Source organism: Populus trichocarpa, chromosome 6 (assembly GCF_000002775.5).
Source record: "Populus trichocarpa isolate Nisqually-1 chromosome 6, P.trichocarpa_v4.1, whole genome shotgun sequence".
In the NCBI taxonomy this organism is placed as follows: Eukaryota; Viridiplantae; Streptophyta; class Magnoliopsida; order Malpighiales; family Salicaceae; genus Populus; species Populus trichocarpa.
This window is the reverse complement of record NC_037290.2, coordinates 13,049,025-13,066,938: the sequence shown is the minus strand read 5'-3', so window position 1 is coordinate 13,066,938 and position 17,914 is coordinate 13,049,025. Positions and strand designations below refer to the sequence as shown.

The 17,914-nt window shown below is 33.3% G+C and overlaps 2 protein-coding genes across 12 annotated transcripts; both read right to left on the bottom strand.

Annotated features, from left to right (window-relative positions):
• Positions 1 to 427: 427 nt before the first annotated feature.
• LOC7484669 (probable acyl-[acyl-carrier-protein]--UDP-N-acetylglucosamine O-acyltransferase, mitochondrial) lies at positions 428 to 5,669 on the bottom strand. Of its 10 annotated transcripts, none has more exons than XM_002308257.4 (11): positions 5,240 to 5,653; positions 5,029 to 5,138; positions 4,759 to 4,883; positions 4,546 to 4,654; positions 3,748 to 3,840; positions 3,538 to 3,654; positions 3,355 to 3,438; positions 2,961 to 3,065; positions 1,259 to 1,345; positions 1,027 to 1,154; positions 428 to 797 (listed from the first exon to the last, which is right to left on the bottom strand). In XM_002308257.4, the coding sequence occupies exons 1-10, from the start codon at positions 5,382 to 5,384 to the stop codon at positions 1,035 to 1,037; spliced, it is 1,095 nt and encodes a 364-aa protein (XP_002308293.4). In that variant the 5' UTR covers positions 5,385 to 5,653; the 3' UTR covers positions 428 to 797; positions 1,027 to 1,034. The 10 variants fall into 10 exon arrangements, 8 of the variants coding, with proteins under 8 accessions (XP_002308293.4, XP_024458644.2, XP_024458650.1 ...); XM_024602876.2 differs by having other exon boundaries at positions 428 to 764; XM_024602882.2 differs by having other exon boundaries at positions 5,029 to 5,144; positions 5,240 to 5,389.
• A 2,224-nt stretch (positions 5,670 to 7,893) lies between these two features.
• LOC18100375 (inactive protein kinase SELMODRAFT_444075) lies at positions 7,894 to 13,332 on the bottom strand. Of its 2 annotated transcripts, none has more exons than XM_006381606.3 (9): positions 12,683 to 13,330; positions 11,821 to 11,975; positions 11,640 to 11,734; positions 10,371 to 11,410; positions 9,964 to 10,124; positions 9,711 to 9,787; positions 9,479 to 9,626; positions 9,158 to 9,307; positions 7,894 to 8,232 (listed from the first exon to the last, which is right to left on the bottom strand). In XM_006381606.3, exons 1-9 carry the CDS (start codon positions 12,849 to 12,851, stop codon positions 8,152 to 8,154), a joined length of 2,076 nt encoding a protein of 691 aa, XP_006381668.2. In that variant the 5' UTR covers positions 12,852 to 13,330; the 3' UTR covers positions 7,894 to 8,151. The 2 variants fall into 2 exon arrangements, with proteins under 2 accessions (XP_006381668.2, XP_024460213.2); XM_024604445.2 differs by lacking the exon at positions 7,894 to 8,232 and adding an exon at positions 8,279 to 8,660 and having other exon boundaries at positions 12,683 to 13,332.
• Positions 13,333 to 17,914: the final 4,582 nt, after the last annotated feature.

The window sequence follows — 17,914 nt, the reverse complement described above, 5'->3', positions numbered from 1 at the left end:
CTTGTAATTTATAATAACTCCGCCTTAAAACAATTATTCAAATTCAAAATCCCTTTTAACCCAAAAAAAATATATATTAATATCAATTAACTATAGTTAATTTGCGTGAAAAACGGGTGAAGGATGAGCAAGGTCATTAAAAGGGTCAAATGCACGCAAGGGACCCCAACAACCACTCAAATTAATCACATGTGTGTCTAACCTAATTGTTTTGCATATAAACACCCAGGGAAATTCCACGATGCCATAATATATTTCAATATGAATTCGATCAGTCATTATATGTCACTCTATGACCGATCGAAGGCACGATCTATACGAATTTCATCTATTAACCAGACCATACGATCTATAAAATAGAATTTCTCTTGTAAAATCCCTAAATTTGTACCATCATACCATACGATCCATAAAGGCACAGAAAGCATGGAACAGCAATTTTTCTCTATTAACCAGGAAGAATCAGTGAGCTTCTTCAAATAATGCATAACTTCATAGTCTTAACAACTCAATATGATCAGAATACCTCGTGGTGTGAAATAAATCACAAACATGTTTCCTTCAAAAAATACACAAAATTCTTCAGTGTATTCTGCCTAATGTTCTGAGCCTGCACCTTCTCCTTGGTACATTTAAAATCTACAGCTATTACTTCTAAAAATTAAGTCCATGTAACAATGTATACCTCAAGAAGCTCGGCACGGTTCTCTGTTTTCATACTAAAATCAAGTCTTTACCGGCTTGAGAGTACAACAGTAGTTAATCTGCAGAGGTAAGATGTCCAAACAATTCATATTCTGCAAAAATGAAAGTGTGATGCTACATTAAAAGACCTTAATATTTTAGTAACTTGAATACCAAGAGGACATTGCAGTGTTTAGACTGTTTGCTATGTAACTCATTTTGGTCCATGTCGGCAAAGACATGTATAGTGTGATATTCACTCGTTTTTTTTTTTTTACAAAGAAAGCATATTTCATGGTGAGAAAAATCCTTTCCAATGGAAAAAAGAGGATAGAAACTCACAAAAGGCTTCAAGAGCCACTGAAATATCTGAACTTGCATATTCCACGGCGATTTTGAGCAAAAGAATCACGAAGAGACTGTATCATGGTACATACAGCAGTTATCTTACCCAGTTCTTTGTCCTCTTCCTGTACAATTCATTTTCTTTAATTAAGTATTATAATTAAATATCTCATGTGTGCTTGCATATGCAGGAGAGAGAGAAGGGGGGGGGGGGAGAGAGAGGTAATACCACTTTGGTAATGCGTTCTTCAAAACTTGTAGAATTAGAATCAACAGGCATGAATATGTTTCTGTAAGCTGTTCTCAAACTCTTAATCTAGATCATTGACCAAAAATATACAATTTAATCATTTATGTGACAGAAAAAGGAAAGGGGGCGTAGAGATTAATTCAAAATATTAAGCAGGTAAAGATGTCGGTGAAAATTATTGGAAATATAAGGTTCATTATTCAGAAAAGCAGAATTCACCAAATCTATATCTTAAATGGTTAAGAATAAATGTGAAAAGATTTCAAATGACAGCCTGACACATCCTCAAACAACAAGAGGCATGCATAAGTTTAATAAGAGATGAGAGCTCTCCTTAGTACCACAATTTATAGTTCTTGGATGCCAATGCACCCATGAAGTGTATATAAGCCAATTTGATCAACTTTTTTATATAATAGCATAAATATGGCATGAAAGATTGAAGGATGAGAAGATTAATACTTTGCCCAATTATTAAACAATTTACGTCATTGCTTTGATGATTTGGAGTCGATTCCATTAAACCATGTCAGCTATTGATTCAACACACTTCCACTGTAATATCCAAGTAGATATTCTTACTTTCTCTATGTGAAGTAGAGTGGAGAAGGTTGCAGGAAATGGGGTGAAATTTGTAGCAGCAAATCACAACATTAATAAATAAAAATTATCGACAACACTATGTATGTTAGAAAGGTTCACAGGGAGTTTCAAGAATGAAAAGGAGCCAGAAATTATATACTGAAGAATGAAAAAAAAGAGAGAGAGAGAGAGAGAGAGAGAGGGTCAAGTTTTATTAGAGACAGACAAATTTGTAAAAGAAAGCAATGGTATCTAGAACAACCCCCCCCCCCCAAAAAAATAATAATAATAATAATAATAATAATAATAATAATAATAATGAATGAATGAATGAATAACTAAAAGCAACCAAAAAAATGTTTTACATATTCGTAGTCACATGATTGCACCTTGTTTAGATGGACGCAGAATCAGTCCTGCTATCAAAAGCATTCAGTGTAAGTTGGTAGCTGAAAAATTAAGTGATCATTAATGAAATTGGACAAGAAGAGCGTGGATGCTGGATGCAAATGGTGATTGGTATAAAAATGGGAGTGAAGTGAGGTGATGGGAAACAAAAGATGAAAATAGATGCAACAGCTTTGGAACTGAAATTTTGTTGTTCACCCAAAAATGGCTGACAAAGTTGTTGAGACGCAAGTTTTATGTGTTACCCACCAGGATGAAGGTGCATGTTTTGATGGTTTTAGACTCAACCATGCCATCAATAATTATTGGCAGAAGAGTGGAGAAGGATGGAGGCAATTAGATGATCACCAAAATTGTTACAGAGAAGTGCAGCAACCACGATAACAATCACACAAAAGAGAACTTCATATGTTACGCTATAAGTATACCATACAACTACCATAATTCAAATCAGACATTTGTCACAGCATCCATCTATGCAAAATATGAGTGTGTCAGAGTGTGTGTGCATGCACGCACAAGTGCATATTGCTGTGTTTGGAGTTGGATTTGCAGCTAAGTAAACCACATCCAAGAATGCATTGGAATTTGTAAATCACACGAAAAAATTTAAAACTATTTTTTACATTAAAAGTAGGTTATCTGTAAACTTAATTAAATCCATCAAAATTAAAGTTCAATTAATTCCAACCTCTGTGGCTGTGAATCCATTACGCCGAAGACCTTCCAAATTCAAACCGCGAAGCTCGGCTCTTTCTCCAACCACCATCGTGTACTTTGGGACATCTTGTGAAACCTTCAGGCATATGATATAAGTAAATAACATCAAAATTCCGTGCTGGTTATAGACTACTAAACGCATGCTCAGTCAGGTACTACATGAAGCTAGGACATGGTTATGCAACAAGGAAACCAGAATTTTAGCATTGTTTGGCTGTTTCAGACACTAATATGCATCAAGATCATTGATCAGACATTGGCTACATTTCCATGTTGGACAACCAACATCCATGTTAGGTTCCCTTTCACGGAAGAAGGCTTCACAAAATGATAATTGAAACCCAGATAAAAGGAAAAGATCATACCACAGATCCACCACCAACAAAAGAAAAGGAACCAATATGGCAAAATTGATGAACAACAATGGCTCCAGCAGTGTGAGTGTAATCCTACATGTGCAGCACTTGAATCAAGCATGACATATAAGATATAACTATAAAGAATGGGGCTATCAACCCTGACCATAATATCTAAAGACAAGAACTTACTTCCACAACAACATGGCCTGCTAGAAGAGTATTGTTAGCAAAAATGTTATTGTTGCCAATATTGCAGTCATGAGCAATATGACAGGAGCCCATGATAAGATTGTTATCACCAATAACCTACATAGAAAATACTAGTCAAAATTTGATCAATTTAAACTTCACATAAGCATGACCATTTTGCATAAAATACTACTAGCATCATTGCCGGACCGTTTTATCACTTGATTTTGAAGATCGGTGAATTGAAGTATGTTCTCTAATCTCGTTATTGTCTCCAATGTGAAGAAAACATTCATCCCCTGGCTAAATCCATAAAAAAAAAAAAAAGAATTAACTGTCTTGTTCAAAAAACAGCGAAAGCCCATTTAAAATTCAAATTTGAGCTTCTATATATGTGCAAGTATATCCATGTGTATGTGCAATTTTGTCTGAATAAGACAGCAGTGCCATAGCAGTCTAATCTAACTCAAAAGTTATCAAGATCAAACGCCAAATAAAAAGATAGGATATATAATACATAGATGCCAATATACAAAAGTTCATTATTACAAAATTGCTTTATCAATCCAAGTGATTGAGCTTCTTCTTCTTTTTTCCTTAAAAAGAAACAAGACACAATAATCATGACATAAAATTTCCATAACAATCAGCGTTGACAGAATTGTATGACAGCTTTTTGATCCGCAAGCAAAGGAGACAGAGAATAGCTAAAGGATAAGGTCATTCATAATAACATAAACATTGTAGCAACAAGGAAGTTTTATCCAGCAAAGAGTATTTCTAAATAAAGAATAAGATCATAGTTTGTACATGTAATGTAATATACAGGCATATCCATAATCATAACTACTAAGCAAAAGATAGATGTATACACAAAAAAAGTAGCCCCAAATAAAAAAAGTTGAAGATCACTAAATGTCTAGAAAAATGCTTCATAAATAATGAATATTGCTTCACAAATATAATTTTGGTGACAAATGAGATTAAAAAATTAGCAGGAAAATGAACCTTGTATTTCAAATCCTGGCATTTGACACCGATGACAGCATGATGACCGATAACATTATTGCATCCCAAAACTGTACGTCCAGGAAGATGATCACCAACCACAGCTCCACTGCCTAACACAAAATTTATTGCTTCTTTTTTTCAGAAAAAAAATAATATATATATATCCACATAGTAACAGTAATTAATCAGTGATAGTTGAAGTGAACTGACGGCATCAAAAGACAGTGATCCCCAATCTCAGTATTTCCGAAAACATGGCTTCCAGGATATAATCGACATCCATTTCCAAGCTTTACTGAAGACCCGATTGTGCAAAATGGACCAACTGAAACACCCTACACAAATAATAATAATAATGAGAATAATAATAATAGCAGCAGCAGCAATAATTATAATTTGTTTGTAGAACTAAAATAAGAGCAAAAAAAAAAAAAAACAGTGGCAGAATTATCAGCATGCTTCACTGATGAGATTGTTTACGTGGCCAATGATAGCGTTAGGGTGGACGTCGGCGGAGGGGTGAATGAAGTTAGGGTTTGCGTCTGCGGTGGCTTTAATCTCGCTTGAACAATCAGAATCAGCATCTGCATCTGCTTCTACGATCACAAACCAAAAGGAATACAACTAAGTTGTTGCAAACAGTTGAGTAAGAGTATTTATTAATTAAATTGAAGAAAGAGAGAGGCATCACATGGGAGTGTTGTTGTGGAGAACAAGTGTGGGATAGAGGGTGAAGCACTACTATTACTGCGAGGATAGCCAAAAAGTGGATTGCAGATTTTTATTTTTATTTTGGGTTTGAGTTTGAGGAGGATGGAATTTGTAGCTGCTGCCATCGATGACGATGATGAACTGGATACGTTCGGAGGGAAATTAGGAGTGTAATTCTGCCACTCCTCAAGTTATAAATTAGTTCCTCAAGTTTTAAACAATGAATTAAATAGTCCCTTCATGTTTAAACCACATGAAACTTGCTTCTTCTTCTTTTGCAGACTGGATGTACCTGATGGAAGTCGATCGAGTTCTCAGACCTGGTGTTTTCACAAATCAATTCCTGTCCAGTTTTTTTGTCTATTGATTATGAATTCAAATCAATGCCCTTTTCAAACACATAAATTGATTTCATCTTTAAATTGAATTCAATTTCAAAAATTCCAAACAGCTTTCTATATTAATTGAACTCACAAAAATATATTAGTATTTTATTAATTGTAGAAATTATTTGTTTTTATTGGATAATAATATCTAATACTAACAATATAAATGAATGATAATTAAAATTAAAAATAATATATTGTATTTCATCTTCAAATATAAATCAATCAATTTGTTGAATTAATAATAAATTAAATTAATTTATTTTATTTTATTTAGAGTTGCAATCTATATTTGAACCAACATATTAAAAAACCTAATAGGTCTCATACAAAAAAATCGTTGGTCAAAAATTAAAATGAGATAATTAATCAATAACACCTTAATTAAAAATAAATTTTAGAAATTAAGGACTAAAATGTAATTAATATAGTAGATTACAATTCTAGACCTGAAAAAATCAAGTAAAACCTTAGTTGAATAAATTTTTAAAATTATCCTGAAATAATATATGATATAATTCAAGAGACAAATTGATATTGTGTCAATTTATAAATAGAATGTTATGTCTCGTATTTATGTATAGAGAAAAACTATGTAAATTACAAAAAAAAAAACACGACAGAAAAACACCTGAAACATAAAAGAACGATATAACACTGAAAGTCATAGATGCTTAAATGATTTATAATTTGTAACAACTCAACATTTAAAAAAATTAATTATACCTCATGAACAAAAACTTAATGTTAAAGTAATCTTCACATTACAGGATCATTAAAACTTTTTTAAAAAAAATTTAAATATCTATTTCTGCTGAGTTTATATATTTTAAGAAACCTAACAATTAGGGCTGAGCATTTCCAGTTCGGTTCGGTTTTAAACCAAAATAAACAACCAAACCGAATTTTTTTTAAAAAAAAATTGAACCGAACCGAACCGAAAACAGGTTCAAACCGATTAATTTCTGTTCGGTTCGGTTTTTTTCCCTTCCAAACCGATTCAAACCCAATGATCCTCTACCAACACTGTTCATCCTCTTCCTCCTCTGGAATACAAGAACCCGCCTGAAAAAGAAAAATAAATGTTGGCCTCTATTAGAACCATCAACACAACCAAATCCAATCCACATTGTAGACCAGGTTGTCTACCACAAATCCCATTTTGTCTCAGTTTCCTTCACCCCACGATGTGTCATTAATGTTAAGGAAACTCATCACCATCCATCTAACAATGGTAGGACTGTTGGTGTTCTTATCTCACCAAACACAGAGCAAAAAAAATAAAATAATTATCAGCATACAAGATCACTATCCCAAGAAAATAAGGATCGAATTTCTCTCGAGGTTTGGCCTTATAAAATCAGAGGGAGAAAGAGAACACAAAACCAGAGAGACAGAAAAGGAGGGAACCTAGAGACCAGAGAAAGGAAAAACCCAAAAACCAGAGAGGGGAAGAACAAGAAACAACAAGAAAAGAAGAGAGAGGATCGGGGTTCCATCCACCAGGATCCAACAAAAACAAACAAACACACATCTCTCACAAAAAAGCCATTGTTGATTAATCTCTGCTTTCTCAAGAACCCGTGCTTTCTAGGAAGAAGTCACAGCAAGACAAAAGTCTCATAGAGAGTAGAGGGAGGGAAGAAAAATTAACGTGGAGAGTAAAGTGAGAGATAATGAGATATGCAGAGAATGGAGGGGAGGGGAAGGGGGGCGGCTAATGGGTAAATGTTACTTTAGGGTTAGAAAATATTCTATTTATAGTTTTTTTTTTAAGTGCTTGCTGGTTGAACCGGTTCGGTTCGGTTCAATCGGTTTCAGACTTTAGAAACCGAACCGAACCAAAAATTTTTTGTGATTTTTTAATCGATTAATTTGGTTTTTTTTTGTTTGGTTTTTTTGGTTATTTTTTTTTTGGTTTTCTCGATTTAATCGGTTTTTTTGCTCACCCCTACTAACAATTCATGTACTAGTTAGAATTCATGTACTAAAAGTTAAAGATTCCAATTATTTTATTAACTCAGAATCTTGTCTCAATTTTGTAATTTTAAGTTTAAAATTATTTCTAATCAAATATATTTATAACAGTCAAAAGTTATAAAATTTCTTGAATTAATTTGCAAAAATCTTGCTAAACATGGCCTTACTCGCTCACCACCTCGTGTGTGTGTGCGCGCGCGCTTGTCATATTACTCCCTTGTATTTTGAGTATCTCGTTTATGCATTTATATCATGAGTTCACCCCAACTTGTCTGAAGTCAGAACATAAAAATGAATTACTAGAGAAAATAGCACATACATGACAAATTTCGCAGCCTTTGCGTACCGCTATACATCCAAAAAATAAAAATAAAAATAAAAATAATACAATGAGTTCTTCATTTTAAATCAGGACGAGCTAAGGAAGAGTTTTAACTGGCATGTAGTAAATTAGAACTCTTCTCTAATGCCCACTCCAATGACCTGCCAAAAAACTAGCTTCCCCTCCGTTCTCCTTGTTGCCTCCTTACACTGGTGCTTTCTGTGAAATATCTATGAGATTTGTTGAATTCATGACAATGTCACCAGCTTCCAACATCCGGAGCACCTTTACAAACAAACAAAATAATATATACACACACGGGCGCGCGCGCATATGATTTGTAGTAAGTACATCTATCTGTTAATTATCAAGTAATGCATGATCATATGCAGTAACAACAGTAATTAAGCAACATAAACTGAAGCACCGTTCATTGGATAAGCTCTATCATTCACTCTCCTACATGTACTATCCAGTAGTGGCAAGGTCTGACGATGAATTATTTTAGTTGTGAATGCAGATGGCTGAACATTGATTGCAGCAACTTCTTATCAGTGAATGCTGTACGCCAACTACTAATAGAAGCATCCAGGGAACTAACTTTTATCACAATTTGGCTCCAAATTAACCTAAAAGCTCCTTTTGACGAAGACTGCAAGTTGATGCCATCAGTTTCCTCATTACTTCTTTTTCTGCTGCTTTTCAAGCATTGTCTGCAGCTCAGCAGTAAATCATTTATTTCAACTTGATTAAGAATTGGCTACAGAAAATGCTTGTTCAAGAAGTCATCGTTGGTCATTCCTGGGTTGTGAATCAAATGATTAACTTGACAATGTGGAACTAACACCAAGAAACAGCCAGGTGCGCCTTCTGTGTTGGCCAGTGCAAGTGATTCTCACCATAAATTAGTGGTCTAATTATCATTTAACCAGATGCATCCTCCCATCAAGCAGTTTTGTGATACTAGTTCAATCAAAGGCAATGCATGCTTAATAGCAGGCAATTTCTTTCCTATTTGTAAGCTTTGACCTGGTTATGAAATAAATCTGCTCATCGCACAAAAATTATGGGATACAATGGAAGACGTGTAATGGAAATGGAAATTGATGCGTATTGGCAATTCAATACATGAAACAACCAGCAAATGCCTCAGCACCTTGTGATATACAATATAGAAATGCAGTTCATTCTCTGGAACTTTTGTAATTACCTGTGACATGCGAGGCCTTGAATGAGGATCCCGCTGTATGCATGATGAGGCACATTGCAACATGTTATGGACCTCTGGCTCTGAATAGCAGTTACTTAAGCGTGGATCAACCAGTTCATGAATAGCATGCTTTTCTAGGAGTGGACGTGCCTGCTCCAGATTTAATGACATAAGCAATTAACAAGAGACAAGACAAACCAGAGAACAATTCATTCTGTCTTTTAACAAAACAGGTTAAAACATCTTCATAAAAAAATTCATGGAATTTAACCACTATGTTAGATTTTCACATATTTAAAACTAGAGTACTCGAACTGCTACCCATTCAGTTAGGCACTGTTGACCTTTGGGTCGGTTTATGTCAACAGCTTTCCGTCCTGTAATTAGTTCCACCAATACTACCCCGAATGAGTAGATATCCGATTTTTCTGTGATGTGGCCTCTTTGAGCATATTCTGGAGCCAAATACCTGAATGAAGGCAGGGATTTTGCACTTAATTTCTAATAATTAGTAGATACAAAAGATGAAAAGAAAAAATAGGTATAATCTTACCCAAATGTTCCAATTATTCTTGTTTCAACCCCAATGTCTCCATTTGGCTGCCACCTTGCCAGTCCAAAATCTCCAACCTGACATACAAAAAATGGAAGCCAGATCAAACATCAATTGAACAAGCAAAAAAATGACAGGTATTTCATGAAACATGAATTAAAACAGAAGAAAACTGTACTGTGATGAGAAGAATGGTGATCAACAACAGAAAGCTAGCAATGAGGTCATAGAGACATATAAGAACATGACATACTAATGGTTCAAAATCATGGGTGACGAGGATATTGTTCGGCCTCATATCACGATGGACAATACAGCCAACTCTACATTCTTCATGAAGGTATCTCAACCCCCTTGCCGTTCCAACTGCGATTTTTTGTCGTACAGGCCATTTCAACAGATCTTGATCACATCCTTAAAAATTTAACACAGTTCTGTTAACCATCTTTCCCACAGAAATGAGAGGATTTATTAGTAAATCAATTTTTACAATTACATAAAAACAAGGGTAGCACATTTCATTTCTAATGGGATTGTTATGTCTATCAAGGGAAATTTCCAGACCAAGTGATGCCATGATTGTTGGAAATTGATAAGCCAGGTGAGCTTTGTAAATCATTTTACTTCTTGTGATATTGCACTCAGTGTACGAGAACTCACCAAAAAGATGTAAATCCAAAGAGCCATTGCAAATGTATTCATAAACCAGCAATCTTCTTCCGTCCTCCACACAGAATCCAATTAATGTCACTACATTTCTATGTTGTGCACAACTTAAAACCTCAACTTCAGAGCAGAACTCTATATCACCTTGAGAACTAGCCAATTTGTTTTGCTTTACAGCAACCACCTGGCCATTCGTTAGCATTCCTCGATGAACAGAACCAAATCCTCCTGTGGCTAAGAAATTTTCTTGTGAAAATCCATCTGTAGCATGTTCCAGTTCAGCATAAGTAAACCACTTAGGAGGACTTCCAAATATGGGAGTCTTGTGTCGACAAACTGAACACAATGGAGGAGGATCAAGTGGAGCATTTGTGGACAAGGAAATTGCTTTTCTAACACTTTTGCTTAAGTTGAGATCAGTCCTGTAATTCAGCACTCCAATGTCAGGTTCTCGGTCAAGCTTAGATAAATTCTTCAGCATGTTTTTATATGTGGAAGCCAGATTGGTATCATTTGGCCTATTGAAACCCTCCACCAGATTTTTTGTAAGTTCACCACTAGAACTAAGAATGTCATCCATCCATGGCTGGAAATATAACCTTGTTGATGAAGGAGCCAGCTTTTCAGTATTCGAATCAGAGTCAGATTCGTAAAGGCTTAAATTTCCTTCAGTAATATATGAATGCTCTTTCTTCTGATTCCCATAAATTTCTGAGAGAAATAATGGTGAAGTCCCTGGATCTGAGCTTGACACTGATGATGTTCCAACATCTGTTGGAGTCAGTGATGATTCATGCTCTGGACTACTTGCAGGAGTCACAAATGGCCCTCTCAGTACATCTAGCTGTTCATGCTTACTGTCAAAGTCTTTTGAAGTTTCTTCTATATTGAATGGAAATGACAAAGGCATCTGGGGTTCCATCATTGGTGATCCAATCAAATTCAAACGGAGAACCTTTGCTCCAGAACGTTTCATAACCACAACATTGCATTTTAGCTCTCCCATGCAGCTTTTCTCCTCATGCTTCAGATGTCTGTCAAGAAACATGAGTGGCTGTTAATTGAACAGGTAGAATAAGTGGAAATATCACCAATATCTCTGCTATAAGGTTTTTGAATGTCCAGAGAGGTAAGCTCATAATAACTGTTGTGATATCAACTACCATGAAGTTGCAAGCTATGATTCTAATATGCAAAAGTTTTCCAAGAAACAATGTCCATGTTTTAGCATGCAAGAAAATAAGGTTTACATCATTTTATTACTTATCCAATATAATCCAGTTAGATTGAGCCTTCTTCACTTCAGCAGCCACAACTCCGGAAGATGAGCTAGAAACAACTTTTACCCTGATTTTTATCTGTTCAGACAAATCAAAAGGTGGAAAAGACTCAATACAAGAAGGGAGAATGTTAAAACTTAATTCTGAAAAACTAATTAATGCACCTTCTCAGGGTCATAAACATGATGGAGATGAAGCATCATTTCAGAGAACAAATCCGAAACATAGTCTTTTTTATCCAACCAGGTTCCTGATTGGGACTTCCAGTGACCAGTAGTGCAGTCACTGGTTAATCTTGAGAATCCCCACAACTTTTTACCTGGAAAATAATATTTCATCCACATCGGTCACCAATGTCAACCTTGAAGTCAGTATAAATGGACACAGATGAAAGTGAGAAAATAAACACCACAGGTCCTCAACTCAACATTGCAACATGTTTGATTAGATTCAATGTATAGTCAAGCTTATTACTGAGAATTCAAGTTCAATATTGGCAAGTAGCTGGTCCGATATAACTATGCTGTCTTTTGTAGGTTTACTAGAAGGTCTGTTAACACCTTGAGACCGGAAAATGAAGTAAAGAACCAATATTGGATATGACATTACAGTTAGTAAATCAAGATAATTTGACATCCTAAGTTATGCGTGTGTTCCCTTTACTAAAATTTTGGAATTGAAGGATTTAAAAGACAAGATGAAGTTCCTAAGCTCAAACAAACTTTTCTTCGAGCCATCTAAATCTGAAGATCATCTGTGTTCTGCTATTTCTCGTGTTAAGAAATAAATTATCGCAAGATGGACAAAGGCTATATATTAGTGATGCAGAATTTATTAGCAACATAATTCTGTGGCATGTCCACCAAATTCATACAAGAAGAATCCTTTATTCACAAAGATATTAGTCTAAGTATCACATGAAATGAAGCCCAGCAAACAAAGGAAAAGGCATTTATTGCTAAACCATCAATATTAGAATTTTTCTAATGATTATGTGGGGAGGGAGGAAGAAAGAAAGAGCATTACTCTCAGAGTGAGCAGGGATGACAACCAGCAATTTAATGAAGTCCCCAGGTTGAACAACATGAGTCAAAGCCCACACCAAAGCACTCCTTGGTATCTCTTTTGACGCCTTAACAGCAACCACCACCACTTTCCCAGCAACCACAACTGACGAAAATACTTTCTCATTCATATCTGTACCTTACACCACCAGCAAATTACCAAAAAAAAAAAATTCTAAAACCCTCCACCTTGTTTAACACAACATTCCATAGCCACAAACCCATCAAAATTCCGCGAAAACAAAATCATTGAGACTGCATTTTCAACGTGACACAGAAACCAAGATACTTCCAAAGTGGCAATTGACATGCGTTTTTCCCAACTGGGGTAGTTTAATTTTCATGTAAACTACTTTGGATCAAGCAAAACTAGCGTAGCATACCAGTTCTTGCAAAGCACAAGTTTCTTTCTTTTTCTACTGTTCATGCAAAAAGCGTGAGGATTGAGGTTATAAGAAAAGAGGGGATCGACACAGAAGCTGAAGCTGGGGGTTCGATGACATTCCACTCCGGCTTGTAGATAATTACGAGAGGCAAGGCATAAAACAAACAAAAAAGACAAATGGAAAGAGTCCGTTTTGCAACACGACACTAGCTTCTTGATCCCACACACACACACACACACACACACACACAGACACACACACTCATAAATCATACAATTTTACGGTGAGTTTTTCCACGATGTTATTTTACATCATTATTGTGAGTAAATTATAACATATACTCCAAGTCTCAAACATCTAGGATAATTACTTTAGAACTATTTTTTTGTTATTAATTTTTTTAGATTGCATCTCTATATGCCAAAATACAAATATAGGAATAATTTGGGGTAAATCAAAATAAAAAAAAATAAAAAATGAAACACCGAGTAATTTCATTACAAATTAAAATTTTTATTCAAAAATTCATTTTATCCTCCTCTTTTCTCCTTTCAACCTTCACAATCCCTATAATTTTTTAAAAATCAATTATAATCCGAAAGTTTTTTTTTCATTCCTTGAATTTGAAAGAATAGAGAGAAACTCCTCGAATTCAAGCAAAGACAGAATAGATTGTCGATTAACATCGATTTTAGGCATAAAAAAATTGATATTAGTATCAACGAGTTCCTTTCAACAAAAAAAATTTGATGGTGGTTGTTTTGAGCTTCAATATTGACTAAAACAACATTTCAAAGCCAAAAAATAAAATTTTTACCTAGTTTGGTTTTGTGTTCTTGAATCATTTTTTGGGTTTTTTAACTTGATAAATTAGTTTTTTGATGTTATAAAAAGTGTGTTTTATGCAAAAATAGGTCAAATTGGGTTTTAAAGTACTTATGATTTTTTGGCCACCAGTAGTGGTCAGAATTTAGGGTAAAACAGGAGACGTTGCGCCTATATTTTTTTTTAAAAATTGTCCACCCTTGCAAAAAAAAATAAGGGGTTTTGGCACCAAACTTGGGCTAGAGGCCCACACGCTTGGTTCTTCTTTCTTTAAGGCTCAGGCGTGCTAGGCCACCTAAGCATAACCTCTTTTAAAAAAAAACATTTTGTCCTTTAATTGTTCTTAATTTCAATTACATCATTTAATCTTAAAAATAAAAAAAATTCCTCTATTTTTGTTTTCATATATTTAGCAAAAAGATGAATTTATAAAACAAATTATAAAACTCAATGAAGTACATGACCTGAGTCACGGGTTTATCAAATTAAGCTATAAATTCCGGATTTATCCAATAATTTATCATCTTTTTTTTTTCTTTTAATTTCATCATTTAATTTTTTTAAAAAAATCTCTAGTTTTTATCATAGTTAGGTTAAAAAAATTAAATTATTTAACTCAATGGAGTTATATGACCTAAATCACGAGTTTGACAGGTTAAGTTATGAAATAAAGGTCGATCCAATATATTTTTATCTCAATATTTTTTTAAAAAAATATATTTTAAATTAGTCTTTGTTATATGATTAATTGGTTTCAATTTGCTTTTTATAGGGTTATCATGGTTTTAAGACCTGGATCACGGATTTGACAAGTTAATCAGGGTTTACCTAGATTGATTTAATATATCATAGTGTCAAAAACAATTTTAAATCCATGTCCTTGGATTTTTTTTGGTCATCAACATTTTCTTTGCGTTAAAAAAAAATGGTTCGACCTACAACATAGTACAAGGCAGTATCCTAGTTTTTACTAAATGATTTAGTATTATGTACTAGATCATTGCTCACGCTATGTTACAGGTCAGATCAATTTGTTTTTAATGTAAAAAAATATTCAGGAGTTGTTAATGTGTTTTTTAGCAGAAAAAATTAAACTATATTAAGATTGACTTGATATGGCTTGATCAACTTAACAGGTTTAAAAGCATCTCGAACAATCGATAAAAACATAGTTTAACTTAAAAAAATCAAAATGAAATATTTTTTTAATGAAACAAAAATCTTAAAACCGATCACATTTTCGAGTTTAGTTACAATGTCAAATAATTTCTCGCGACCTAAATATTTTTTTATGTTAAAAAAAACTTTGGTCCCTCCTAATATACTGCAAGCATGCAAAGTAGTTTGAGTTTTCTTTACTAATGTAATATCATATAACCTTTGCACTATCTCACTGCAAGACATTCACGCTATCTTCCACTAGCACATTTATTTTTCTTCGTGTTTGTATGGGGTTACGGCCCAAACGAAGGCTCGTCAAAATTCAAAAAATAATTTACTTATTTTTTTTATGTTTTCAAATTGTTTTGATGTGTTGATGTTAAAAATAAATTAAAAAAATATTTTAGGTCATTTCTAAGCAAAAAAACACTTTGAAAAATAATTGCTACCACACTCCCAAACACCTCATCATTTCTTGAAAAAACTCTTGTTTGCCAATTATTTTTTGTGTACAAGTACACATGTATCATTTTGGATCCAATTTTTTTCCATGTATTTTTGAAAGCTAGACATGAGAGGCTCACTATAAGTGTGTGAGCCTAGATAAAAGCGGAAGGACTTAATGACCATTAGTTGGCCAAGGTTACCTAGCTGGAGCATGTCTAAATATAGGATTTTAGGTCAACTTAACTTGGTACTTACCTATTACAAGGATAAATCATATATGTAGAGTATGTACAATATGCATACAGAGAAAAATATAAAACATAATATTCTATTTATAGGAAAAAAAACTGATAACTTTATTAATGATAAAATATCACTTTGTCCCTTAAAAAAATATTACGTATATTATTTCATGATAATTTTAAAAAATTATGTAATCTAGCCTTTGATTCTTCTAATTCTAGAATCATAATCCTCTATATAAATTAAATTTCAGTTCTCAATTTCTAAAACTTATTTACAATCAAGTTATACTTGATTAGTCATTCAAGTTTAATTTCTTACCAAAGATTTTTAATGTGTATGACCTATTAGGTTCCTTATATATTGACTAAAATATAAATCATAATTTTAAATAAAATAGGATTAGATAAATTAAATAATTTAACTTATTATCAATTTGAAAAATTAATTAATTTATATTTGAAGAGCAAATACAACATCTAGTAATGTGTCATGATCCTCCAAATATCAAGAAAGTCATACGTGGTTTGACTTAACATTTTAATGATCAATTTCTTAGCGTAATTATTATCCCTCTATCAAGAGTGTTTTGATTTATACATTTGAGCATGAAATGTGTTTGTTATGTCAAATTATGTTTGTTCTCAACACTATATTAATTGATTCTTTGAATAAAATTGAAACCCTTTTCAAATCTCATTCCACTCTGGGTAATGATTTCTCAATCAATAATATTTGAGAACAGGTGGAATATTTTTTCTAATTTACATATGATAATGAATCCTTTATTAATTACTCAAATGATTTCATATAATTTATATTATATCTAATATTTGCTCATTTTTTTACCTTTGATTAAGGCAATGTATAGTTAAAATCAAAGCATAATATTCCTCATATAAGATAACTTGATGTCCTCAAGTTTAAGGATCACTTACAACACTATTACGTGAGTTTTTCCATAAATACAAGTGATTTTTTCATATGGAACCCTCATACTGGTTAGTTTAGTGTACATGTTATATGACAAACACCTATATATTAGTTTCAAGTACCCCTCACATCTCAACTTATGAGAACAACTATTTTTTTTCATAAAGGAAATAACATAATATGTATTAATCTCAATGGTTTTATAGACTATCGAGTCTTAATAGAGCATTGATAAAGAACATTTAAGTATAATTTTTTGATGTAATATGAATCCTCATAAGTATAATTATTTTATAATTTCTTTTAAAAAGTATTTTTTTTATTTTAATAACTTTGTCTTTACTCTAAACTTATTAATCAAACAAAAATAAAATTAAAGATAAAGAATGTCTTTATTAATGATAAATATATTCTGCATAAACAAAGGCAATGTCACATGTAGCAAACTGATTTACTTTAGGGCATATACACTAACAAATAGTTCATTCGATTACTAGAAAAGATGGCAAGCCCCATACTTGGCTAACCTCCAAGTTCTCGATATGTATTATGTGCCTTCAAACTACCTAACTACTAGTGAGGGTGAGTAGTTGATATAACCAGTTAAACCAATCAACGAAACCTATACTTTGTCACCACAACTCATAAGATAAGACAAACTACCCATCTAAGAAGCTTTCCACTTGAAATTACTCCGAGGGAGTGCTTGACATTTTTCACCCATGCCTTCATTCCATTCTGTGCTTAAAATCAGCTCGAGGGGTTTCATGTTAAATCACCAGAAATTATTAAAAACTTCTCTTAATATCTCCAAATGACTAACTATCCACATAAATAAAAAAGAAACATTGCATCACATCACTCCTTTTCCATGTAGTCTATAATGGTTTAAGGATAAGAATGTTTTAGCTAAGATAGCTGAGGTGAGGTTATTTTTTATCCGTTAATATTCAACGAAGGCTTTGGCAATTTCAATATTGATAATCCTAGCAGCTTCTAAAGGAAACAAAACTAACTCGAAGATGGCGAAAGCAACTGCCTAGTATTTTTCTTCTTTTAGCTTTCCATTTTCTTTATCCGTCTTCATCTTATTCTCAATCAACTTCCACTTAAATCCTCCATTCAACATCTTGTAATAATCAACTTGGTTTAGATGCAATAATTTTGCAGCTCCGACAACTGTATTCCTTGTCTGAAAT

Excerpts from the sequence above, each read along its gene's own strand:
- LOC18100375 (XM_006381606.3), bottom strand. The coding sequence starts at position 12,851 with ATGAATGAGAAAGTATTTTCGTCAGTTGTGGTTGCTGGGAAAGTGGTG. Across the intron at positions 9,788-9,963 it reads CCCATGATTTTGAACCATTA|GTTGGAGATTTTGGACTGGC; the intron begins GTATGTCATGTT and ends TTTGTATGTCAG. Across the intron at positions 8,233-9,157 it reads CAAGGCCTCGCATGTCACAG|GTGCTCCGGATGTTGGAAGC; the intron begins GTAATTACAAAA and ends TTGTTTGTAAAG.
- LOC7484669 (XM_002308257.4), bottom strand. The coding sequence starts at position 5,384 with ATGGCAGCAGCTACAAATTCCATCCTCCTCAAACTCAAACCCAAAATA. Across the intron at positions 5,139-5,239 it reads CTCCACAACAACACTCCCAT|ATGCAGATGCTGATTCTGAT; the intron begins GTGATGCCTCTC and ends TCGTAGAAGCAG. Across the intron at positions 4,884-5,028 it reads CTAACGCTATCATTGGCCAC|GGTGTTTCAGTTGGTCCATT; the intron begins GTAAACAATCTC and ends TTATTTGTGTAG.